Here is a 27,687-nt window from a genome sequence, read left to right as displayed (position 1 = left end):
ATATACATTCGCTAATGTCATGTGTCAGAAATATTAAGAGTACTTTCCTAATTCCTAATTTGGCTCTCTACTTCTCCATCTTCTTACAATAAAGTAGAAAACTTCCAAAGAAAGGACGAAACCAATTAATTCCAAAATGAACTCTCCACAAAAATGTGTAGATAATGCAAAGAAATAATTTTCACACACAAACTGAAATAAAATGACCTCTCGAAATAACTACTTCCATATAAACATTGAATTACACGAAAGAACACTGTATTTCTAATTAATTTTATATGAACATTGAATTATACAAAAACAATTAATTTTATTCCGTTTGTATGGAATTGAATCAGATATCATTCACGGGATTACTACACAATATAGTAAATGTAAGAGGTAAATTTCACTCTCATGGAACACTGTCATTCTCAATGGTGGACATCGATGCTTCGGAATAAGACACTTTCTCAGTTGACTCTTCAGCACCAATCTGTATAACATCACAAGGTAAAGTATTCAATTAATTCATGAAACTACGAGTCACAAATGAGTTAAATCTACTAATGTCATCGATAACAGTACGTATTGATATTCAGTCGTTTATTTGATTTTCTCCGAGCCATATAGAAATCTTGTTTGAATTGAAAACGGGTATACTTTTTGGAGGGAATAATTTTTTGATAAGGATGGTTTTGGCGTTCTATTTCTCCATATTTATCCAAGAATTAGCGAATACTAGAGGAGACGAATAACCGGATTCCTGAGAAAAATTATTGAGAATTTTCTATGTGGATGATGAGTTGATAACTGAATTTTTAAATGAATTTGAAGCCATTCAAATTTTTAATCAAACCAGTAAACTTGGAATCTGCTAGCTTCATTTTGCGAAAATCTGCGTCTTACAATGGTAATCAATATAGTGGACTGTAGGAATCGAAAATATGTAGGCGGAAATTAGATTTAATTTCAAATGATAAATTGTATGTACATTTTTCATAATATATAAAGTTCAATAATATTTAATTTTTTTTCTTCCTTTGGAAGTTTCTCACTATTCTCATGAAGACGGAGAAGTAGAAAGCCAAAACCCGCCTTTCCCAAAAATTAATTTTCGATGACATCAGTAGATTCAATTTATTTGTGACATGAAGTCGAAATTTCATAAATGCATTTAATGCTTGATCTTGTGATGTTATTCAGATTGGTGCTGAAGAGTCAATGAAGCGAATGTCTTATTCCGAAACATCGAAGTCCGCCACTAAGGATGACATTGTTCCATATGTGAGTGAGTGAATAGAACAGAGTGTTTTGAGTATAATTTTATGTTCATATAAAAGTAATTGTTTCGAAAGAGAGGTTGCCTTATGTGTGATTCAATGTTTATTTAAATGAAATGAGTAAAAACACTTTTGTCTAAATACCACTGGTAAATTTCATTCATACGACCAGTTCCGAGTTTGACCCCATTATCAATTATAACACTAAAATCTCAATTTTGAAATACAGATTTGATTAGAATTTTCAGGTATGCTGCAAGGACAGGTACTTGAGAGACAGGATGCCAACTTAAAATACCATGATGAAAATTCTAGGGGTTGTTAAACTCATAAATTCAGGAGAGGATACTTATGAGAAAGTAGTTGTTTCAAGAGTGCTTTTTTTTCAGGTTGTGTGAATAAAAAATCTTCTTAGCTTGTTTTTTCCTTTTTAACTTTTCTTTAGAAGACATTTTCTTTCAAGAAAGGAGCAACCAATAGAAAAAACAATTTATTCAAAGTACCTACATACCCAAATGTAGCTACCAATTCAGATTGATAGTGTAAAAATCATAATTATGAAAAAACATATCATGCTATTCACTACAAAAAGCTACTGTGATAGCAAAACATTTGATATTTTTGGAAATGAAGTTTGTGAAGATCGAATCGTTTTCGGTGTAGTATGTGAAATTACTATAGATCTTCATCGAGTAACTGCCACGTCAATCAGAAAAATAAAGTTGTGATTATATGGAAACGCATTAGGATCGCATACTAGCTCCAAACTAGCAATCACGAGATGAAAGTCAAAATTTCGAGTTTGAAGTCGTAATTTCAAAATTCAGAGATTGAAGTCGAAATTACGAGTTTCTCTTGCAGTGGCCTACGGAAAGTTATACCAAACAGATGAGAAAAATGACCATAAAATATATAGAATTACAACCGTGTCAACTATGTTTTTGTTTTACAATAATAATATTTTCGAGAATTCGGTGTCTATCATTATAGAATTGTACTACGTATATTGATTCGCTGAAAATAGTATTCACATACTTGTTTTTTTTGAATAACACTGTAGTGTGAGATTCCCAGACAGTTCACAAAACCACAACAGGTATTTGGCTCCGTTTTCAAACTGACTAAACTCTACCTAATATGTAATTCATCATAAGAATTTGAATCATGTTAATATCCACCTAGATAATGAACGGTAACATCATTTATGGAATTTTTATTTTTTTAAATTATTTATTTATTTACAGTCGCATCGGCCTCTAGGGTCATTAGCGACTTGTCGAGATATTACATGTTCATGGAAAAACACTTAGAGAGTATGTAACAAATTGGTATTTCTGAGGAAAGCTAATAGATTATTAATATCACATTCATCTCCTAATATGTCCTTTATTGATGGTGGAAAGCCATAATTTTGTCTTTCATTGTGATATAGCACGCACTCGGCGAGAATATGTTTTGATACTTTAAAGACTATCACACACTTCACATACTGGGGAATTTTCTTCAGATAGTAGATATCCATGGGTGAGACGAGTGTGGCCTAGACGAAGACGAGATAAAATGACCTGGGCTTTTCTTTCTTTGGGGTTGTTTTTCCAAGGAAATACTGACTGTTTTATCTCATGAAGTTTTGCTGTGATTGTGATTGGCAACTATTGATGATCGTTTGCTTGTATAGAGACTTCAGATCCGTATGAACAGCAAATGACACTGTATCTGTTAGCGGGTTAGTGATTGCTTCTTCCGCTAGTTTATCAGCTCTTTCATTTCCAACTATGCCAATATGTTAAGGGACCCACATAAACTGGATGCAAATATGTTTTTGATGTAGTGAGTGGAGAGACTGTTTTATGAGAAATAAGATGGGATGATTAGTGTATAGTTGTGTAATTGCTTCGAGAGCGTTCAGTGAATCTGTGACAATCAGGCATCATGGGATGTTCTTTTCCTCCATGTACTTTAATGCTCTCCAAATAGCGTATAATTCACCTGTGAGTATTTTGTTTTTTTTCGATAATTTAAATGAACAGCTGGTGAAAGCTGCCCCTACCCCTTCTTCCATTTTAGATGCATCAGTGAATAAAGGAAAGAAGTCTTCGTATTGCTCCAGAAGTTGGTTGAATGCTACATTGAATATCCTGGGATTTGTATTCTTTTTGTCGAATTGTAGCAGTCCATATTCAATGTTGGCTCGGGGGATTATCCAGGGGGGAGTAACGTATTCAATATTCGGTTCATATATCTGTAGTTTGGGAGGGGTTGCTTTGGCTCTTTTAGAGAAATGAATACATTTGGTCTTTTTTTGAGATATTTTCAATCCAGTTGAAGAAGACCATTTCTGTAAATTGTTGAGGAATTTCTGTAAGTGGTTTTGAATGGTGACGACATTCTTTCCTCTAGCAAAAACTACAAGATCGTCAGCATACAGTCCCGCTTCAAGAGGAGCCATAGCGTCGTTGATTATATCATTGATGGCAACCAAAAATAATGTGGCACTCGGAAATTAAGATATTTCAAAAAGTTTGCGATAAAATGCAAGGAATTTCCTTCAAGTGACCATTTTTGTAGTGTACTAATAATTGCAGGCCTCCAAACGGTGTCATATGCTCTTGAAATATCGATAACAATTGCGATGCAGTCTTGGTCATTCACAAAAGATTCGTATACTTTTGATTCGAGATCTTCTAGATTATCAAGTGTTGATCGTTTTTTTCGGAATCTGCTCTGTTGTAGTATACGTAGTTTTCTGTTTTCTAGAGTCCACATCAATCTCCTATTTATGATTTTCTTCATTACTTTACACATGGCACACGAAAGTGAGATTGGTCTGTAAGACTCTGAATATGATTTAGGTTTGTCTGTTTTATGAATAGGAATAATGATTGTCTCAGACCATATATGAGGAAAGACATGTTGACTCAAAATGACGTTATACATTTTAATAAGCAGTTCTTTAACATTTTTAGGCAACATTTGAAGAAAGATTATTGGAATATCGTCTGGTCCAGGGGATGAGTCTTTTATGTTCTGAAGGCAATCATCAAATTCATCTTGTGAAATGGGACAGTTTATTGGGTCATTTGGGTTTTTTGCCTTCTCGTCTACTGAAAGTAGTGGCATCTCTTTTCTGATTTTTGTTTCAAGAACTCAACTCCATAATTATTATTACTGGAATAGTGATGGAATGTTGATGCAAAAACTTCAACTATTTCTTGTGGCGATGTGAGAATCTTTCCATCGTGTTTTAAATAAATTATAGGTTTGTAGTTTGAAGTCTTTGATATCTTTATTATCATTTTCCATACTTTGCCAATAGGAGTGGAACTGTTAATTCCGGAAACATACTTCTTCCAACAGTCACATCTGCTTGTTTTCAAGATGTACCTAGATTTAGCTCTCAAAAGTTTGAATTTTATTTGATTTTCTGTGGTTTTATGTTTTTTGTAAGTATTTAAAGCATTTTTTGACAGTTTTATGGCTGTCTGACATTCATTGTTTCACCATGGTAGTGGAAAATGTTTATTAAGGGAGCGAGTTTTCCCAACACATATTCCAGCAGCATGGATTATCATTTGAGAAAATTTTGAGATCATTGCGTCTATATTTAGGTTCAACATAGCATTCGTGTCAATTTCTGCAGTTTCATTTTCAATAAGTGATGTAAATCGGGTCCAGTCTACTTTTTTGAGAGACCATCTTGGGGGGATAGTGTAAGAGAGTTTAGATTTTTCATAAGTGATAATAATTGGGTGGTGATCACTACCGTATAACTCTGGAAATACATCCCACTCCAGTAACGTAGATAAGTATGGTTCGCAAATAGAGAGATCGATTGCTGACGATTCGCCGCTTGTAACGTTGAAAGGGGTATTTCTTTCATCATTAAGGAGATTAAGATTGAAATTATTCATTAGGGATTCTATTTCGTGACTCTTTGTATTTGTTTTCTTGAAACCCCATATCTTATTGTGTGAATTGAAATCACCAATTATTAAACGCGGTGAACGTATTTGGTTGACTGAGTTGTTGAGTTCGTCTATTGGTGGATCTTGATTAGGAGGAATATAAAGATTGCAGATATGTAATTTGTCTGATCCTTGCATAGTTACTGCAACTGCTTCCAAATTGGTAATTAGTGGAATGTTTTGTGCTTCTAAGCAGTTTTTCACATATATGGCAACTCCTCCACTGGCATGAAGTTGGTGTAATTTGAAATTTGGTTTCTGAAATGGGTTTCTTGGAGACACAAAATAGATGGCGAGAATTCTGAAAGGAGCAACTTCAACATCTCTAATTGGGTATATTACCCATTAATGTTTCATTGTAGAATCGAATTGAATTTTACTCGAGAGAGGCTAAAGTTGAAAAATGCTAAAATGTTTTCTGGGATGTGTCGCTGTCTTCTATTTCACTGGCTAATTCCAAATCTAATTGTCTGCTTATCTTATTTTGAATTTTGGTACATCTGGTTTTTATCTTCCTTTTCGTTAGGAGGGGGTATATCCTATGTAATAGTTCAAGAAGTCCTTTAATGTTTGACGTGTAAGTTTTTGCCACACTGATCGGGTCGAAGGATCCATGAACATTTTCAAAAAAGTATTTTGTTTCATCATATGACAAGACAAATTTTTCTGATTCGTTTTGAAATAAGGGTTTGGCTGGTCGTAACAATTATTCTAAAGGTTGTCCACCAGTGAAAGTTTTAACTTTTTTACTTCGTTGTTCTGGCATAGGTTTGACGAAATCCTTTTCTTGTTCGGAAGAATTTGGTGGAGGTGTCGTGATTTCCGAAATACTCCGTTTCCCTGAGGAGCTAGAATTTGGGTTTGAAAAAGTTGGTAGTAGTAATAAGTTTTCTTCCGTTGTTTCTAGTGTGCTTTCAATATTTGTATCTGCTTGTTTGGTAGTGTTTTCAATAATGGTTTCTGTATTGTTGATGTTCGTGCTGGGGACGGATTCATCATGGTTCATATTTGGACAATTCACAGTTAAATTTTCGCTTTTCTTGCATTTGAAACATAGCTGATTATCTAAGGTGAGGTATATACGGTATGGAGTTTAGTCAAAGGATATAACGATAGATTGAGGAAATTTGGAGTGATCTAATGGAGCAATATATACTTGTCTTCGGAAACTTAGGACATGTTTAAAATTTGAGTTTGATACTATGATTCTCAGGAAAGAAATTTGAGATACTTAAATTAGTCCCAGCCCTCGTAGCTCAGCTTCAAGGAGACTTTGTGGAATCGATGGACATACGTTAGAGATGATCAGTTTTTCGCTTGGAGTGATCAGTCTTCTCGCCGTTAAAATTTCTTGCTTGATTGCTATTTTTCCTTCGGTGTTGCTGAAGAATTCATCGACTACTTTTTCGCTTAATAGATAAATACATATTCTATTATTAGAAACTTTAGAGGAAATCAAAATCTTTTGTGAAGTTACGTAGTTTGCCTAATGCTACTGAATAGTCTTCCAGTTTGAGGTTTGCTCTTGCATTGAATAGAATAGCTAGTTTTTTTGAAGGAAACATCGATGTATTCGTTTGGCTCAGTACAGATGAAAATAGTCTGGGATTGTTTTGAGAACTCCTGTAGTCATAAGAACCCGGATTAGGTTCGCTATCCATGGCTACGAAAATTTCTCAATAGAGCCTTGGTGCGGCCCTGTTGATCAGTCGTGTGCTCGCTGATAAAAGCCAATATAAGGCCTTGAGAATGTTAGCGGTTTGATTTTATAGATGATCGTAGAAGAAATTATCTAATGAATTGTTAGACTTACTGGTTACAGAAAGGCAACCAAAACTACAAAAACTATGAGAGAAAAACAGTTGGTATTTTTTGGTTTCATTTTCACTATCAAATTACAAAATTTCACCGGTTGCTGACAAGTACACATATGCCGGGTTTACACGCACGCTCTTTACCGCGTGATTAGGAGTGCGCAGGATTGAACGCGGGAAAGCGCGCGCGCACAATCGCGAGGGATTGTTTTGTCACGTTTTTTTATGCACTTATTCTTTCGCGCGCGATTATTCGTGCGTTTTTGGGGGAAGAGGAAAGATTGTGCGTGTAAACGATAATCGCGCGCGATTGAACGAAGGAAAGCGTGGCGCGTTGGAGTGTGTGAAAATTACGGAGGATTGTAGTCGCGCCGTAGTGAAGTCGTACCTCGCTTGCGAAATGGACGATCGTAGAAGAAAATTTAATCAAGCTGTTATGTTCGCCGGTCTTTGTATGATAAATAATACAAGAAAAAGAAGATCGGTATGGTTAAAAAAATACAGAGAACGATTGAGTCATTTGCCGCTGATACGAGAGTTACGAGACAATTATCCTGATGATTTTAAAAATTATTTACGAATGGACAACGAAGTGTTTAATATATTATTGAATAAAATAAAAGACAAGATAACCAGACAAGATAACCAAACAAGATACAATTATGAGGCAAAGTAAAACTGCAGAGGCAAGATTGGCAGCCACTCTGCGATATCTGGCTACAGGACTCTCATTAAAAGATTTACAATACAGTACTGGTATATCAGCACCATCGCTTTCTAAAATAATACCCGAGACGTGTCGAGCTATTTATACAAGCCTTCAACCTGAATATTTCAAGGTATGTAAGTTCATCTTTTATTCCAAGTGAAAGGGTTGCTTGCTGGGAGGAAATAAATATCACACGAACTTTATGTCAGTTTAATTAAAAAATTGAAGTTTTCATTCTAAATTAAGGTTAAATCCGATTGCTTCTCATAATAAGAACGGAGAGAGCTAGTGTTATCTGAATTTTGATGCTGTGTTTCTAACAAACTTTGACTAATGTCTTCCAATTGTTGTTCTGAATTTAGATCCTGTGTTTCTAAGTTTGATCGCTCTGTTCATGAGAAACTTTGATATGTATTTGGCATATTGGTATTATAATAATTTGACATATATGAATGAACAGAAGATGGAGTCGCACGCCTATCACATCCGTCGCACAAATTCGTCTCTTCAGTCAGTTTTTGTAATAATCCTTTACGTAGCACATTATTTATCAGCGATTCTGCGTAAATTGCTTGAATCAGATCCATTTTGGCCAACTTTTTGGCCACATTAATTCCGGCGATCTTCATTGTGTCAGCACAAACTTTGAGGAATTCCGCATGAGAACTAGCTAACGGTGCCGCTTTTCTTTTCCGTGGTGTAGGACCAGTCTGAAAAGAAAGAAAATTAATGAGTAATTAATGTATTAAATTTTCAGATGCCATCTACAAAAAAAGACTGGAAAAAAGTGGCCGAAGGATTTCAAACAAAATGGCAATTTATCAACTGTGGAGGAGCGTTCGACGGCAAGCACATTCGCATCGTACCACCACCTGATTCCGGGGCTACCTTCTATAACTATAAAATCCTATAAAATATAACGAGAAAATCCTCTACAATTAACTATTCTACAAAGGCGTCATCACGTTCATATAACATCTGAAGCTAAACAAAACAGAGAAAATTACAAAAACTACTTTAACGCAGAAGGAAAAGTGGAGTGGCAAGATCGTATGATTGCGAATGGACGAGCATAGTTATAATCTTTTCAACAATTATTTCTATAATTATGTAAACATGTGCACTTTAATTAAATTGACTTTAATAAAAAAACTTACTTCTTTCTTTTGTATCTCAACCCGGGCTTCTTCAACAACTGTCGGTGTATTTTGCTCAACTTGCTTTTCTTGCTCTTCTACAACTGTGGACGTATTTTGCTGATCAGTTGTGGAAGTGCTTGGACCCTCTTCTTCGATTGAGTCTTCAGTTTGTTCGTCTTCATTATGATAACCGTCTGTAGGTGTTTCTTGATCTTTAGTAAATAGTAATAGGTCGTAATACCACAAGTTGGGCTTGTATATATCATCAGTGCCACTTCCACTGCGATGACTATTCATCACCTTTTTCAACTCTTTTCTAAATGAACCTTTAAGACTTTGAATTTTTTTAACAACAAAGTCTCTGTTTGCATGAGGCATCCCATTGTTGTGGCAAAATTTAATCAATTTATTATAAGATATGTCTTTCAAATTTTTATTTTTATATTCATCGGACTTTACCTTCCAAAAGCTAGAATTGGCTTTATAAATATCCAGAAACTCTGAGGTTAGATCTTTACTCCATAAACGTATATCAGCCATCACCAGCAAGTTTTCGAACACGGACTTGAACGCATGAAAGAACGAGCGTGTAAAACACGTACAACGCGCGCAGACTTGAACGAGAGACTGAGAGGCGCGTTCGCGCGGAGTGGACGCGCAATCTCGTTCTCTCTGTCATCGTTTACATGCTCGCTCTTTCCCGCGTGAAAGCCGAATCGTGCGCGAAAGAGCGTGCGTGTAAACCCGGCTTACAGGTCACTTTGCAGGTCCGGACTATTTTATGGAATTTTTTAATTCATTGAATGAACCTGTAATGAACTAACTACCGATTTGATATCAGAAAACAGATTTATAAGAGAATTCTTTATTGACCGACGCTATATTAGTCTGGTTCACATGTACTTTTTTTTGTGAAATTTTACAGACGGGTCAAAAAATTACGACTGAGGTGTCATTGGATTCGTATTTTTACCTAGAAAGTTTAAGGAAAGGTTCGAAAAGGCGCTGAAAAAATTACAAAAGTTATAAACAATTCAGTGGAAAAGAAAATGGGGCTTTAGGTGTTTTTAATATCTCAAAAAAATTTCCAAATTTTGGAAATTTGAAAAAAGATCTGAGAAGATCAATGAATTTGCGTCCCGACTGTCCGGTCTCGCGAAACTGTATGTCAATTGTTTATAATTTCCAAAGAACTCTGAAAATAGAGCCAAAATCGGGTAGTCTGGCTTCCGCGCTCATTCCCTCACTCTGACATGAAAACAAAAAAAAATGATTTAAAATTATTTAAGCAGCAACAAATAAAACTTTTTCGAGAACCATTTTTTTCTGAAAATCATGATTTTTTTTAATTAACATAATACAAAAAAAGTTTTCGGATTGCTTATAAACAATGTATTTGTTTATAATAAATGTATTAACAATAAATGTGAAAAATAAAAAAATATATTATTAAGTAGCTTTTAACCATGAGACATTGAAACAATAATTTTTTTTTGTATTTTTGTCATATATAATTTTCAATCGTTAAAAGAGAAGTAGAAAATAACAATTTTTCCATTTTGGCAACGGTAGTCTATTTTTCAGCCCGTAAGGAACAACTTCATCGAAAGAAAAAAATGCCAGGGTTTTAGTTTAATAATTATAGGGGTTTTTATATGAACTTTCAATTCAAAAAAAGTTATTAATAAACAAATGCATAATTAATGTTAAAATTGAGATAAAATTTGTTTGACTGCGAATTATTATTTATTGATGTATCCCAACATCACATGAATTTTTTCAATCCCTAATAGTCACATTTGATATGTTTAAATATTTTTTTTGTTTCTATGTCAGACTACCAGTTTTTGGCTCTATTTATTTAAAAAACAATTGTTTTTTGCCGACGTTTCGAATCTGATTGAATTCTTCTTCAGGACGAGTAGTTTTTTCGTGTTGGTGATATTACTAATTTAAAAACCATCAGACGTATTAAATACATAATAACCTTGCAACAACCAAATTTCCGAGACAACAAAACGACAGTAAATAAACGAATTCAGTTGAAACTACTGAATTATAAAGCAAACATGAATTTTACACATTTATTTGAATATAATATAGATAAAACCGTACATGTAATAGCTGACATATAGTAACCAAATTCAAATCATGGGTACAATAAAAATGAAAGCTGAGATAGTTTTCAGTTACACAAATACCTGAAATACATCTTCGAAGATATCTCTATGAATTCGACTATAATTAGTAAAAATTCTAGATTTTCTAATTTAACTAAGCCAGGGCAAAATTCATGAACATAACAAACATCGTGTTCTGAAAATTCATTTACGAATATTCATTTGTGAATAAAATATCTGCAAAATTAAAGAAGGAGGTTAACCAGTCCTTTACAAAGATACTTATAATATGCTTTGATTACTTTGTAAATATCCCCAGAATATAATGGGAGACATAGCACATAAATATCCCACAATAATCACAATCAGCCGGTATTACAATAAAGGGTACATAATCTCATAAGACACTATAGATCGATAACATCAATGAAACAATAAAGAGTATCCAAATTCAATACAGCAACCATAGTTTTGAGAATATCATAATTAAATCCTTGTGTGTTCAGGGGGGTTAATCCAACGTATTACCAAAAATCTTCAAAGTACTGGCCTAAATCATCAAAATTCGTCAAAAAATATTTCCTGAAACGGAATATTGCGCATAATATTCATGTTTCGCATAATTTTCACAGAGATTTTTCCTGCAATACAATTTCAGTTCGTCAGTTCTCAAATTCTGTTTTGAGACTGTATTCACAAAGGAAAAATCAACATTGTTCTCTGAACGAATTTACAATAAGCTCTGCTAATTAATTGGGGTTCGTCATCCCTTGGCTTTCAGATTCAATAATAGAGCAATGAGTCCAAAGTCCATAGAAATTTTCATTTGTTTACCAGTGTCTAGAAAATGAAAAATTATACTTCGTTATCGCATTGTTGCCGAATAGTGTTTCATCTTCTTCAGAAAATTGAACGTTCAATATTGTTACCAAAAAGTGGGAGAATTGAATTGAAAGAGAATAGATGAGATGATCGGATGAATGTGCATTCAATCCAGACATCAGGAATTCCAGACATCAGTACAATGAAAACAACTTTTTCATCAATACGAAATGAATTTATGGTCGCATTTCTGTAATGGTTGTCTCTGGAAATGTATCGAAATGAAAGATTAAATGATTTATCTTTCTTCCATTTGGAAGATTCGTCGAAAGTAACTTTTTATATATGACAAGCAGGAATTAATTTCATTTGGTCGGGACGACCGATAGATCAGTTTCGGAGTATCAGCTCCTCGTCACTACCGGGAGGGTCATTTCAGACAGAGTAAATCGTCTGAGTAACCCGGACAAACCCCCTCCCCATGCCCCTCCCGGGTTGAGTGCCCTGAGTTGAAATCTTACCCACACAGTTAATGTGTGCAGAACATCCCATCTGGTCCATCCATCCTCGCCCCTCAGGAGCGGTCCTCAACTTACTGATGGGGACATCTGACTTTCTTTGGTCGAAAGTCAGCCTCTAAGTGTTTTTACTTTCTGATCTGTTGAATTGTTTTATCATAACCTTTCTAACTGAATTATTGCATGGGGTACCCAAAAACTAACCGGAGACGAGGGTCTTTTAGTCGCGAGCAAGTGTTGGTTCTCAGTGAATCTGAAAATGAGATTGATTTAAAATCTGATTGAGAAATTTTTATACTCACTGGAGCCACCTGACAGCGACTCTCGGGGGTGTTCTTTGGTTCTGCACCGTTGTCCTCCTGTGTTTGTCCCTCTCTCGGAAACTGGGGTCAATCCTGTTCAGTGCGTTATGTAAATCGCTTAGTGCTGGGTTGTGGTGTGCTCGAATTCTGTTGAACGTGTCCTGTGCGTATTTCCTCATGTATGCGTCCACGTAGTGTATGTTCAGGTCTAGATCTCGGAATATGTACCTATTCGGTACATATCTTGGAGCGTTCACGGCGGCCCTTACGAACACGTTCATAAACGACTGGATCTGTCTCCTGTATGTCGCTGCGCACTGGCCCCAGGTAGTGCAGGCATACAGGATTATCGGTAGTATTACGGTCTTCATCATCAGCAGCTTCACTTTCAGTCCCATATTGCTTCTTCGAACTATTATTGGTAATAGAATTTGTCGGGCAGATTTCGCCATTCCTCTTTTCTGCGTATGTGAGACCTGAAAGTTAATCTTTTGTCTAGGTTGACCCCCAAGTATCTAGCTTCGTTGGTCCACGGAATCTCTTGTCCGTTGAAGGTGATGTTTCCTTCCAAATGTACCATCCTCCAGGTGCCCGAACAAACAAAATCAATCCCAGTTGATCATAAGCTCTATCTGCAGTTGATTCAGTAGGATGTAACACTGCGCCACCTGCAGACAAAGTCCGGAATTCACTAACACATACTCCGGAGAGGAAGTCATAAATGAATATCTTCCGGAGAAGTGAGAACACCTTACCTTTGCCTCTCATCTGAACCTACAACTGAGGAGATACAACCATGCAGACCTTTTTCATTTCTGATTTCATAAAATTTTCCCCCCGTAACAAGATAGCTTCGGCATATAGATAGGATGTACGAACGAATAGGTGAACCAGTTCATTATATACTTTGAAACATCGGTAAACTGATCAACACCTTCGCAGGTCTATTATATTTGCGTCCCTAAAATGCCATAAATAGTCATCCGGTTTCTTCATTATCAAGCGTTCTTATCTGCATAGGTGTAGTGTGTTCTGTTGATTGTGAAGGTGACTTTGTTTTGTATTTATTATATATATTTTATTATATTTATTGAATAGACTGTTATACAGGGTGTTCCTTAAATACACGCTAATATTTACCCATTTTAAGAAAAAAACGTCCCATGGACGTATGTCCTAAATGCCTTAACTTTTGAGATACAGGGTGGCAAAGTTTTCAAAAATAATCACTTTTTTAATAATAACTGAGATAATTTTGTAGACATCTTTGGCATATTTGGTACATATGTTCCATGCCTCAAGGCGCATTTTCTGATGTACACAAATTTGTATTTTTTCAAACAGTGGAATCCCTACGGGCTTCGCATTGAATATTTTTGGGGAAAAAGTACTACGCCGATGCTTTCTTTTCAAAATAAAATCATTTTTAAAATCCTCATTTATTTTTGAGAAAATTTGATCTCCTGGTATTTCTTTGTCCGACGCATGATTTTCACTCAAAAAAATAAAAATTGACAGAAAGCGTTTAGCACATACGTCCATACGAATTTTTTTTCTTAAAATGGGTCTAAGAATTACCTCCTTAAATATTAGCATGTATTTAAGGAACACCCTGTATATATTAACTTCAAAATATAAAATAGAGTTGGCCGATACTTGTTTTTCAAAATACATTATCATAGATTTTCATCACATTCACACTTTATTGTGAGATAATTAGTTGACCTAGTCATCTAACCCAGGTACAAATGTTCGTTAAACTCAGGTATAACTGTCATTAATTAGTTCCTAGAATATTATTAGTGTCTAGGTAGATAGTAATATTTCAAAAAGTATATATAAATCACAATGTATGTAGAATTCAGTTTGTTAGTGAACACGCTTGAAAAAGCTACTGTGCAGCGAAAAACGTGTTGCGGATTTGTTAAACTATTCTAGTTAAAATCTCACATAATAAAGTGTTTTTCAAAATACATCAACTTAAAAATAGTTTTTGAGGTAAGTAAATAACTAATAAATAGCTGAATAATATGATTTAATTTTATAATTTTTATAGTATCAAGATGGATGCCGTAGCAGGTCCAAGTAAAGTACAAAGAAAGCGGGAGTTTATGTCGTTAGAAGAAAAACAGATTGTCTGTAGAGTGTATGGAAATTTAAAAAATATACTCCGTACAGTGGAAGCTGTAGCCGAGTATTCATTTTTAACGGGAATATCCGTGTCGACAATTGAACGCATTGTACTTGAAAATAACGTGACTGGGATTGTGCAAGCTCCAAAAGTACATTGTCGTGGTAGAAAAAAAATTGAATTGGACGAGTACCAGAAAAATTTCGTACGCTATACCATTAATTCTGTCTTTTTTGAGAATAAAGCGCCAACCCTCGAATCCATTAGGACAAAGATAATGGATAATATATATCCAAAAATGGGCAAAGAGAAGTTACGGAAAGTAATCAAAGAAGATTTGAAATTTATAAATGTCAAACGATCCCGTGAATCTGTCTTAATATAAAGAGAAGATATAGTCTCATGGCGACGGAGATATCTCCGCTCTATTAGAGAAATGCGTTCTGCTCACGAAAAGATTTATTATCTGGACGAAACGTGGGTGAATGCTGGTCACACAGTATTTAAGATCTGGCAAGATACTACTGTAACTAGTTATCGTCAAGCATTTGTAGACGGTTTATCAACAGGGTTACGCGGACCAACGGGTAAAGGGCAACGACTAATTGTCGTCCATATAGGTAGCGAGAGTGGCTTTTTAGACGATAGTGCACTAATTTTTTTATCCAAAAAAATGTGGTATTATCACGAAGACATGGACGCCCAACGCTTTGAAGGATGGTTTGAAACCCTTCTTTCACGAGTCGAGCCAAATTCGGTAATAGTAATGGATAACGCTTCTTATCACAGCCGATTAGTAGAACAGCTGCCAACTATGACCACCAGAAAAACAGACATGCAGAGTTGGTAGGGACAAAAAGGAATTCCATTTTCCGAGAACATGGTTAAGGCCGAGTCTATGAGTGTCATTGAACAGCATCGTGAGAAATATCGCCAGCATGTGGTGAATACAATAGCTCGTGCTGAGGGCACTCGCCTTTGCGAGTCAAACCCGATAGAATCAATCTGGGCTCAAATTAAGGGTTACGTAGCGTAACCCTTAATATGTCGTGAAAACGTGACATATGAAATTTCTGATGTCCAGCGTTTATTAGAACTCGCAATGGAACGGATACGGCTAATGCTGTAGCCCATGTGATCAAGGAAGAAGAGAAAATGTGGAGATTGGACGGGATGGTAGACACTATTTTCGACCAAATAATAATAGATTCAATTGTGACTGGGGATTCCTCTTCCGATGAGTCAATGGATTCTGAAGCTAATATAGGTAATTATTTATTTGCTTTGTAGTTCTCTTGCGACGTTGCTAATGAATCTCCAATTGAAAATTGTTATAGTATAGTCAATATTTTTGGATAGTTTTATGAATTTCCCTAAGCGTTCAAATTATATTCTCTTCGATATGGAAATTAATTATGCATCTCCATAAAATTACAAAATCAGCATTATAATAAATATCTCCACATTATTCCCAAGAAACAAGAATATTTATAACAGGGATAAAACTTGAAACAATTATTAGATTTTGCAATTTTTGAGGAGGAGGAGGACCCAGCAGCAGGACATAAAAGTTCATAGATAATGCATATAGTGTTACTATGAGAAAATTTCAAGAGCATGTTTTATAACCTTAGTTAGGGATGCAATGTATTCAGAAGTAGAAGAAAACACTCGAAAGCCATCATAAAGAAAGATATGGTATGCAATTCAACTTGAAAGTATAACAGTATCCAAAATGTATGAAGTAAAACACATTAATGAAAACTATTATGAGAGCATCAATGCCTGTTGGTACTGACCCAATTTGTAGAGGTGAAAAATAATACCCTTCGTGGTTGACAAATAACTTTTGATCACTACAAATTATTCGTTTCCGTTTTCAATTAAAATAACTTTCTTAAAAGTAACCTTTCCTCAACTCCTCAGATTCAATTATTGTATAGTTTTCATTAAAGTTTCGAAAGACACGGTAAATGATTACTCTGTACCAAACCGAAACTATCAATTGTGTGGAAATATTTTCATCTCTTTTCATCTGTCAGCAGCTTTTGTTCGATACACATTTGAGACTTTCTGTTATTGTGCACTCAACGAAATAATTCGACGGAAAGAATTTATAATTTATTCAAACAGTATCACGTATTTTTCCAGTTCGTTATTTATTCCCAAGAGGTTAAGAAGCAGACGGCAAGCAAAGAAATTGAATCAGTAAAAATGAATTTTCCTCGGAAATAGCTATGGACTGTCGCCCCGAGCATTCGTCTGAAATTTGTCAGAAACTCATTACACTAATTAGAGGACGGCGGAACTAAAAACAATTATGCACGTTTCCTTGATTAATTACCGACAAATGCTCGTGTTCTCAGTAATTTTGTGGAACGTGAAGCATTACTTTCCATGTACGTTGGCAATTTAGTTACAAAACTATTCTGTTGCTAATGAGTTCGTTCTGGTATATACATGTGTGTGTATGTTCGGAAAGGTTTCCGCGGTCAGAAATCTGATTATTTAAATTATGGGTTCTGTATCTGTATCTGTAGAGTAGGGAATGTGAGTGTAGGCCCAGAGCACTTAGGCCACATGTGACCCATTGTACATCCTCCAGAGGAGTTTTCCTTCTAGGTCATCATCCACCCTGTCCTTTCCAGGAAGGTGAACAGGTCATCAGAAGACATCTCCTTTATATTGGCAGGTGTAGGCCAAGGCTCGCCAAACACACACTGTCTTATTGACGATATCTCCGGGCACTCGCCTGCCAGTTTCATCTTCCTGTTCACACATCCTGCATAGAGGTGTGTCCACTATTAGCCCCATCTACCAAGGCACTCCATATCCTGAGTTCCTGGTTTATGAGCCGTCTGTATATATGCGTATAACATTTGTAGCATATGACTCTGTGTTCTGTTCCATTTGTATTTTGTAGGGTTTATTAAACATAAATATGGGTTCAATTGCACCACTTGCTGCCTGCGGCAGAGGTTGCGCTGTCAGCGCTTTTCGCTATAGGCTCAGCTTCGAGGTTTACAACAGCTGTACGCAATCGTAACATGGCCGATGTTAGTTCTGGAGCAGTTGAAATATGCTATTCCGAATATGTCCTGTGCCTCATGGGTATTGTATCCTCAGGTATTCGTTGAAGAGTGAAAATATGATCATTGGCTATGAATATTGTTCTTATACCGTGTCTCATCAGAATTCGGCTCACTTTGTCGGTAACTCCATGAATATAAGGAAGAAAATCTTTTTAGTGGTTCGTCTGTTCATCAAGCTATTTAGGATGTGTGGATGGATCTTTGTGAGTCTGATAGACCTGTGTATGAGTGAATTTAGAACAGAATTTAAATGGGTAGGATGATGACGTAGCGTTAGCGTAGCTGTTAGTATGGCTTGGTTTTCGGTAGACAGTGTGTGAGAGGAAATCATTGTATTTTGTGATGAGAACGTCCAGGAATGTGAGTGAGTTGTTATTTTCGACTCTGATTGTGAATTTTAGGGCGAAATGTAAAGATTCCATTTACGTATCGAAGCCAACACGTAGGTTTTAGGCCAGACACGTTGATGGCTCTGGTTTAAAAGTTCCTTTCAAGTCAAGGTTTGCATGGACTGAAGAGAGTGAGAAACCCATGGAGCATCTTTTGCTTGTTTGTATGTGAAATTTTTCGCTTTGGGTTCATTCATTTTAGTTATTGAACTAGTGTGTTTGTGTATATTTTTCCATAATATTTCTTGAGAGTCTCGTGAATATTTTGTGTGTTGTATGGAATAGCGCAATTCCTTAAGAGTTATTGGTATTTTTTGGATTTTAAAATATACTCACTGTTATATCAAAAATTTCTCCCGGTTTTTTTTCTGGCGGTGATCTACAGGTTTTATGCCTGACGTTTTATCTACTACTGCATCATATATTATCAAAGGCGATAAGGTAAAGATCAAAGTGCTCGAATTGTTTCCAACGCAGAAGGAGAATTTTGTCTCCGGTTTTATATTATCATAGATGGGCGTGCATTCGTTTCTCCTTATCGGATTACCTGACCTTGTATGTGTACATTCAGGGACACATTTCACTATTGATCATTGCATCTTCATATATATTGAAAAAATATCTGTGTTTCTGAATTTCTATTGCCTCTCTATGTATTCTTGCATAGTATTTTGAGTTTTATTGAGTATTACTGAATCTTCGAATCAGATAATGTGAGTTCTTTCTTTGAGGCTACATCTGATTTGTCGGTTTGTCCGAGTCGACATTTTCTCTTGTGTTCAGAGAGACGGCTACCTATACTTTTTTTCGTGGCTCCAATATAGACCTACCCGCAGCTACAAGGAATCCGGTATACCCCGGGTGTTGCTAAAGGCTCTCGGGGATGCTGCCAAAAAAATCGGAAAATAACTTTGACACAGTTATTTTCGGCCGTGAAAGTTCACATTCTTTGACACTAATTATTGTTCCAAATAGGTAACCATTTTTTTTTTCGATACCCAAAGAAAAATAATGTATTTTTTGAAACGAAACAAGGAGATCAGAAATTGAGGCATTTTCCTTTAGGGCAGCCGCCCGAGCAGCTAATGAACTTGGTTTAGTTTTCGACACTGAACGTGGTGATCACAACTCTGTCACCAAGTTGGAACCCGTTCAGCGAAAAGCTCATATAAAAGCCGCAGAGATCACCTCACTTCTGCGGAAACACAAGGATAAGCCAATGCATGGGGTCTTCTTCTATGACATTGGCTTATCAAAGCGCCTGGCTTTCGCTTTCCTAAGGTCGAGTGGGATAAAGTCGGAATCTGACGAGTTCATCATAGCTTTTCAGGATGGTGTCTTCATCACCTTAGTCTACGGCGGTCACGTCATGGGTATAGAGGCTCCTGACACAAGGTGCAGGGCCTGTCGCGAGGCGCCCGAGACCCCAGTGCACTTGCTATCAGCATGTCCAGCATTTGCGGTCTCGACCTATATCCATCGACATAACACGGCCCTACGAGTGCTCTATTACCATCTACGGCATTGACAAGACACTGGTGTTGTTCTACGCTCCGGGGGATATTGAATCCGTTGTGGGGAACGGAAAGTGCCGAATTTATTGGAACTATTCGTTCCCTACACTCAGGCTCATACAAGCTAATAAACCTGATGTCGTCCTTCTCGAACACCAGAGAAAGATGATATTTGTCGTAGAGTTTTCAGCTCCTGGGGAGGATTATCGTCCAAAAAGAGGAGGACTCCACAGACTCTATCCAGACCACTCTGTCAAGATGGTTGTTCTGATTATTGTAGTCCTTGGTGGGATGATGCCCTCTCTACTCTCGAATCTCAAAATCATACCGGCTTGCCGCACTTAGGCAGAAATCTTAGCCGGACAGATGCAGAAGGCTATCATTCTTGGCTCACTGCGCTTGCTTGGGTCCGAAAAGCACACATGCTTTTCGGACCCAATGATTACTTGCCCCACGGTGTGGGGAGTGGTCGTTGGTTAATAATGATGTCGCTCCCTCCCGAATGTATCGGTGCTTCGCAAACTACGGTTTAAAAAATGCTTCTATTGAAAGGTTACTTAGTATAAGATATACTAATCTAACTTAACGAATGGCAGAATTCAACATCTGCACTTGATTAATCAAGGCAGATATTGCTCTTCCATCGAACCATTCATCCATCCAGCTCCATAAAAAAAGTGGGAAGAAAGAAAGTAAGAAAGCAATCAGGTTCAAAATAAACTATCTACAAAAATGTGTGAATCATGCATATAAGTTACTTTCAGGAATAAACTTTATGAGAACTTTTTCTAGGTGTATTCAATCTCCAGCGATTCAAATCGCACTGGCACCGCTCTGAGAGCACCTTAAGAATTTTTATGTAGTGCTTGTGTTTTGTCCTCGAAAAAAATTTTCAGATACAAAGAGGAAAAAATAGCCCTTTCAAAACAACAACTTTCATATGAAATTATTGTTTACTACATTTTCCAAGGTTTATAAAAAAGTATGGAGTGTGGATACTTTCCAAAAATGAACTGTTCTTTTTCAGATGATTTCGTGAATTGATACTGAATGACAAGTGAAAAATATATATGAAACAAATCTCCAATAACTCATCCCGTTCATCAAAATAACAGCTTCATAATTCATTATTTCACTCTGGATGACCAACAAATAATAAATAATAAATAAATAATAATAAATAATAAAAAGAAATAAATTAAAAAGTCAATATAGTCATAATTATACCTGAAACGGGTTTTCTCAGATCAATTTTTTAATAGTCTATTTGTCTGTACCAAGAAACTTTTCTTTCAAAATTCGCGGCAGAGATTTGCAAATTGACTCACCAGTCATGCAGATATTCGTTCTCTTATTGACTGTGAAAGGAATGGAAGCGAGGCATCCGAGACGAGCCTGTTATTGTGAGACAAACTGAATGCAAAAGTGCTTGAAAGCCACAAACCCGTTCATTATTCGACGAGTTTCAGTTTGAATTCCTTGGAAGACGTTCACGCTGCAGTAATTAATGAATTCGTTGAATCGTATTACAGTAGCATTACGTGTTTTAATTAATGAGGACTTATCTGAGTGATAGGAGGGTTTAGACGGATTTTCTTTGCAGCGATGTTTGAATTATATATCATGTTTCGTTTGATGATAGTTACCTGAAAATAATTACTGAACTAGTAGATACTATATACTATTAAATTGAAAAATCCACTTACTCTCTCAGATTTACGCCCAATAAGTATCTTATCAGCCGTTTTCTTCTTGAAAGAGCTATCCACACTCAACTAACAGCCTTTATTATATCCGAAAACATTCTTCCAGACTACCAGGCAGGGTTTCGAAAGAGGTATAGTACTATTACTGCTCTACTTAAAGTTAGTAATGATGTCATGAAATTTTTCAGTTATTATTTGAACAACAGATATCAAAAGGTACTTGTTGATAATAGAAGTTCATCCCTTGAAAGGGTTTGATCAGGAGTACATACATTGTCAATTCTTGGTCCTATCCTATTTTTGTTATACACTGCAGATATTTTTTCTGAAATTAAGCATTGTCAGGTACAAGCATTTGCGGATGAAAACCAGTTATACCATAGTATCGAACCTAATAACATCTTAGTATCCCAAAATCAAATAAATGACCTTGAATTTATAAAAACTCTGTCGAGCAAACACAATTTGAAGCTGAATCCTTGCAAATGCCATATCATGTTTTTTGGCAACATAAACCAAAGACAATATGCTAAAGATCATATGGAACTCAAGATAGGTGACCAAATACTCAAATCGGTTGACTCTGCAAAAAACTTGGGAATCACTTTCGCAATCACTTGCACAAAAAAGTTACTTTCACAATCGCTTATCCTTTCGAAAATCAACTATGGAGACCCTGTCTATGGTCCCTCCTTGGATTCCGCTAATCAATACAAAATACAACGTGTGCAAAATTCTTGTGTTCGCTTCATTTTGGGAATACGTGAATTTGAACATATTTCCCAAGCTCGTGCCAACCTTGGTTGGGTATCAATGTCCGTTCTCAGGGAATATGACTACTACAATATCATCTATTCAGTACTGAAATCGAAAATACCTGTTCCTTTATTCAATAAATTGACAAATAGGTTAGACCTTCATCCTTACAACCTTCTAACTAACGAAAACTTACACATCCCCCTTGATTCGTCAGCCATGTTCAGAAAATAATTTTCTTTCCTTGCTGTATTTTTTCATAATACGATTAGGTACTAAGGATCTCATGAAATTCTCGAAATCCACATTAAAAAAAAAACTAAATGGTTAATTCAATATGTGATCAGAAGAATTAAATGTATACATCAAACTATGATCTTGTATACTCCTAACAATTTGTTTCATCACACAATCTATTTTTATTTGGTTCAGTTATTTTTATTTTTTTTTGCTTATAATGCATATTGGATTAAGTGTAAGAGAAGCTAATAGCTAAACTTCGCCTATTATGTAATAATAAATACTGAATAAAGTCGATAATTATATTATCATTATTACTGTTTTTGTCACCGTAGTATGCGCTGGTCAGGCCCTATCCCCCGAAGCCCCGATACATTCGGGAGGGGGCGCGCCAGCATTATCAACCAATAACCACTCTTCACACCGTGTGGTAAGTGATCATTGAGTCCGAGAATCATGTGCCCTGAGCAAGCGCAGGGAGCCAAGAATGACAGCCTTCTGCATCTGTGCGGCTAAGATTTCTGCCTTAGTGCGGCAAGCCGGTATGATTTTAAGATTCGAGAGTAGAGGAGACATCATTCCACCAAGGACTCCAATAATCAGAACAACCATCTCGATAGAAAATCTCGATATTTTATCAGTTTTTCCTTCTCTTTTCTGACGATATACGTGTCGCCAGGAGCTGAAAACTCCACGACAAATATCGTTTTGGTCTGGTGGTCGAGAAGGACTACATCAGGCTTATTAGGTTGTATGAGCCTGAGGGTGGGGAACGAATAGTTCCAATAAATTCGGCACTTCTCGTTCCCCACAACGGATTCAATATCCCCCGGAGCGTACTGCAACACTGGTGTCTCGTCAATACCATAAGAGTGTCGTAGATGGTAATATAGCACTCTTAGGGCCGCGTTATGTCGATGGATATAGGCCGAGACCGCATATGCTGGACATGCTGATAGCAAGTGCATTAGGGTCTCGGGCGCCTCGCGGCAGGCCCTGCACCTTGTGTCAGGAACCTCTATACCCATCACGCGACTGCGGTAGACTAAGGTGTTGAAGACACCATCCTGGCAAGCCATGATGAACCCCTCAGTTTCCGACTTCAGCCCACTCGACCTGAGAAAAGCGAACGTCAGGCGCTTTGATAAGCCAAGGTCTTCAATATTATTGAAGAAGACCCCATGCATTGGCTTATCCCTGTGTCTCCGCAGAAGTAAGGTGATCTCTGCGGCTTTTATCTGAGCTTTTTGCTGAACGGGTTCCAACTCGGTGACAGAGTTGTAGTCACCTCGTTCAGAGTCGAAAACTATACCGAGTTCATCAGCTGCTCGAGCAGCTGCCCTAAGAAGAAATGCTCCAATTCCTGCTTTCTCATGGTCACGGACCATGCAGAGAAGGGGATCCGAACTCATGACGACTTTACAGGCTGTATCCAGTACCACTATGTCATGTAGACACTCCAAACTCAAAAGTCCACGACCTCCCTGTTGTCGGAGGAAGTACAACCGTGGAACGGACGATTTGAGATGCAAACTCCTATAGAGATGCATCATTTTTCGGGTCCTTACGTCGAGTTGATACAGCTCCTCCCAAGTCCACTTCACTACTCCAAACGAGTAGAGTAAGATTGGAACGGCAAGCATATTTGTTCCAGCAACTTTGTTCTTCCCTGACAGCTCCGATGACCAGATCTGTCGAAGTTTGTGCTGATACTTGCCGCGGAGAGAGCTTTTCACTGCGGTTACCTCTTGTGAGTGGCGTTGTTCCACCCCGAGGTAAGTATACGTCTCTCCGGCATCCAGATGGTGTAGGATGCTTCCATCTACGAGCTGCACATCCTCTCCGTAGTCCCCGCATCGTCCACTTTTGAGATGAACCATTGCACATTTGTCTATCCCGAATTTCATACCGATAGCATGCGTGTACTCTTCCACCACCCTCAAGGACTGATGGAGATCCTTCTCTCCAGAGGCATAAAGTTTAAGATCATCCAACAAGGCCAACAACCAACAAGGGCCCTTCGAACGTCATCCGGGGTTATCGGGTTGCGCAGTTCATTGAGCTCAGGCTGTCGAAGCTCTCTGTTGAAAGCTTCGAACTGCGCTAGGGCTGGAGTGTCTAAATTGAGTGGCTGCGGGTGTTCATAGATATCCTTCCAGGATTCCACCTGATCAGCAGTCGGCGGATTATCCACAACACGTGGAGGCTCTTGGAATAAGCGAGAAGGTTTCTCGCGAAACCTAAGATTTTCCGCGATACTTCTCGCTCGCCTCACTAGTGACTTCTTAGCAGCCACTAGCATTCGTATCTTATCAAGGCAATGCTGTTTGGTGGTCAACAGCACGCCTTGGCTTAGAGTGTGATAGATACGTCGTAAATTGTCGGCTATTCGCCGCACTGCGGGCGTGAAAGGCCTATTGGCCGCCCTGTAGTCCATCACACATTGGATACGAGACGCGTGTTGTCTCGCCGACGTGATCTTAGCCTCCATCTTGTGTACACGCCGTTCAATCTTCCGAACCGCAAGGCCGGGATTTCGTCCTTTCGATTCGGAAAGCGATTGGACGACGTTATACACGGCGGTGTTGATTTGCCAGATGTCAGCCTCTTCTGTTAGAACACTATGAACCTCCGCATCCAAACGAGCCAGTTCTTGTGGCTTCAGGGGCCTAATTCTGTGGAGCGCCCTGCGTGTTCTGATTGTCGTCTCCTTTGTTGGTATGGTGCGAGTCTCCTCTCCAGCCGTGCCAACGGGTGGTAGAACTGCCACTTCTACCACTTCGTTAGCAGACTGGGGAGGAGCTATATAGCCCTGCCGCCGAAGATAGGATACGTAATCCCTAAGATTTTGGGCAGAAAAGGCGGCATGCTCCGGATGTGTTTCACACCACAGAGCATGCAATCTCGCCATGTACCCTCTTCGCGTGGGCTCACTACTCTCGTAGCAATGCATAAGGCTATCTCTCAGCTCATGCGTCCACTCAAAGCGTCCGTTGTCGTTGCCAGGATTTTCGTCGTTAGGCAAATCATCGTTATGGGCCCCACCACCTTGCCTCTGACCCCTCCGAGCGGGTCGATTGTGGGGGCCTCTTTCTTGATTGTTGGGAACCAAGTGTTGAGTCCACCGGATGGTTAGCCCTGTGGACCCACGGCCGGCACCGGAGGGAGAATAGAGTTCTCCTTCCCGGGTACGCCTGGGCTGCCGATCCGGTTTTGCACCAGTTGCTCGGGTGAGTGGTATCGCAACTCACCAAAGGTGAGTTGTTAGTGGTCATCCCTGCTTATTATTATTATTTTTTTTTTCCCCGTAGTGTGCGCTGGTCAGGCCCTATCCCCCGAAGCCCCGATACATTCGGGAGGGCGCGCCAGCATAATCAACCAATGACCACTCCCCACACCGTGGGGTAAGTGATCATTGGGTCCGAAAATCATGTGCCCTGAGCAAACGCAGTGAGCCAAGAATGACAGTGTGCTAGGATCATCAACTCTATATATGGACACCCAATTGTAGAGATACCAAAATCGGTGGTACGGAGCCAGATAAGGAATTAAGGCAATAAGAAACATAGAAAGTGTTGGACTGAACTAGAAACACAATAATAATTATTATTATTATTATTATTTTTTTTCACCGTAGTGTGCGCTGGTCAGGCCCTATCCCCCGAAGCCCCGACACATTCGGGAGGGCGCGCCAGCATAATCAACCAATGACCACTCCCCACACCGTGGGGTAAGTGATCATTGGGTCCGAGAATCATGTGCCCTGAGCAAACGCAGTGAGCCAAGAATGACAGCCTTCTGCATCTGTGCGGCTAAGATTTCTGCCTTAGTGCGGCAAGCCGGTATGATTTTTAGATTCGAGAGTAGAGAAGACATCATTCCACCAAGGACTCCAACAATCAGAACGACCATCTTGACAGAGTGATCTGGATAGAGTCTGCGGAGTTCGAAGAGAAAATCTCGATATTTTATCCGTTTTCCCCCTCTTTTCTGACGATATTCGTCTCGCCAGGAGCTGAAAACTCCACGACAAATATCGTTTTGGTCTGGTGGTCGAGAAGGACTACATGAGGCTTATTAGCTTGTATGAGCCTGAGGGTGGGGAACGAATAGTTCCCATAAATTCGGCACTTCTCGTTCCCCACAACGGATTCAATATCCCCCGGAGCGTAGGGCAACACCGGTGTCTCGTCAATACCGTAAGAGTGCTGTAGATGGTAATATAGCACTCTTAGGGCCGCGTTATGTCGATGGATATAGGCCGAGACCGCATATGCTGGACATGCTGATAGCAAGTGCATTAAGGTCTCGGGCGCCTCGCGGCAGGCCCTGCACCTTGTGTCAGGAACCTCTATACACATCACGCGACTGCGGTAGACTAAGGTGTTGAAGACACCATCCTGGCAAGCCATGATGAACCCCTCAGTTTCCGACTTCAGCCCACTCGACCTGAGAAAAGCGAACGTCAGGCGCTTTGATAAGCCAAGGTCTTCAATGTTATTGAAGAAGACCCCATGCATTGGCTTATCCCTGTGTCTCCGCAGAAGTAAGGTGATCTCTGCGGCTCTTATCTGAGCTTTTTGCTGAACGGGTTCCAACTCGGTGACAGAGTTGTAGTCACCTCGTTCAGAGTCGAAAACTATACCAAGTTCATCAGCTGCTCGAGCAGCTGCCCTAAGGAGAAATGCTCCAATTCCTGCTCTCTCATGGTCACGGACCATGCACAGAAGGGGATCCGAACTCCTGACGACTTTACAGGCTGTATCCAATACCATTCTGTCATGTAGACACTTCAAACTCAAAAGTCCACGACCTCCCTGTTGTCGGGGGAAGTATAACCGTGGAACGGACGATTTGGGATGCAAACTCCTATAGAGATGCATCATTTTTCGGGTCCTTACGTCGAGTTGATACAGCTCCTCCCGAGTCCACTTCACTACTCCAAACAAGTAGAGTAAGATTGGAACGGCAAGCATATTTGTTGCAGCTACTTTGTTCTTCCCCGACAGTTCCGATGACCAGATCTGTCGAAGTTTGTGCTGATACTTGCCGCGGAGAGAGTTTTTCACTGCAGTTACCTCTTGTGAGTGGCGTTGTTCCACCCCGAGGTAAGTATACGTCTCTCCGGCATCCAGATGGTGTAGGATGCTTCCATCTACGAGCTGCACATCCTCTCCGTAGCCCCCGCATCGTCCTCTTTTGAGATGA

General features: G+C 38.4%; 2 protein-coding genes across 3 annotated transcripts in view; one reads left to right on the top strand and one right to left on the bottom strand.

The window, feature by feature from the left end:
• LOC111505214 (uncharacterized) overlaps positions 1-27,687 on the top strand; it is a 158,650-nt gene that overhangs the window by 29,429 nt on the left and 101,534 nt on the right. The gene's annotated exons all lie outside the window — the stretch shown is intronic.
• LOC111506234 (uncharacterized) lies at positions 7,947-9,909 on the bottom strand. The gene is made up of 2 exons (XM_074184885.1): positions 8,908-9,909; positions 7,947-8,460 (listed from the first exon to the last, which is right to left on the bottom strand). Exons 1-2 carry the CDS (start codon positions 9,427-9,429, stop codon positions 8,143-8,145), a joined length of 840 nt encoding a protein of 279 aa, XP_074040986.1. The 5' UTR covers positions 9,430-9,909; the 3' UTR covers positions 7,947-8,142.

The sequence above is a fragment of the Leptinotarsa decemlineata genome, unplaced genomic scaffold, assembly GCF_025532065.1.
Source record: "Leptinotarsa decemlineata unplaced genomic scaffold, Ldec_3_MD MMD2_P_RNA_scaffold_2, whole genome shotgun sequence".
In the NCBI taxonomy this organism is placed as follows: Eukaryota; Metazoa; Arthropoda; class Insecta; order Coleoptera; family Chrysomelidae; genus Leptinotarsa; species Leptinotarsa decemlineata.
Note: the sequence above shows the minus strand (reverse complement) of the source record. Positions and strands in the feature narration are given on the sequence as shown.

Bases quoted from the DNA above. Each gene is read 5' to 3' on its own strand.
- LOC111506234 (XM_074184885.1), bottom strand. From the start codon at position 9,429: ATGGCTGATATACGTTTATGGAGTAAAGATCTAACCTCAGAGTTTCTG. The intron at 8,461-8,907 runs GTAAGTTTTTTT...CTTTCTTTTCAG, and splicing joins TTGAGATACAAAAGAAAGAA to ACTGGTCCTACACCACGGAA.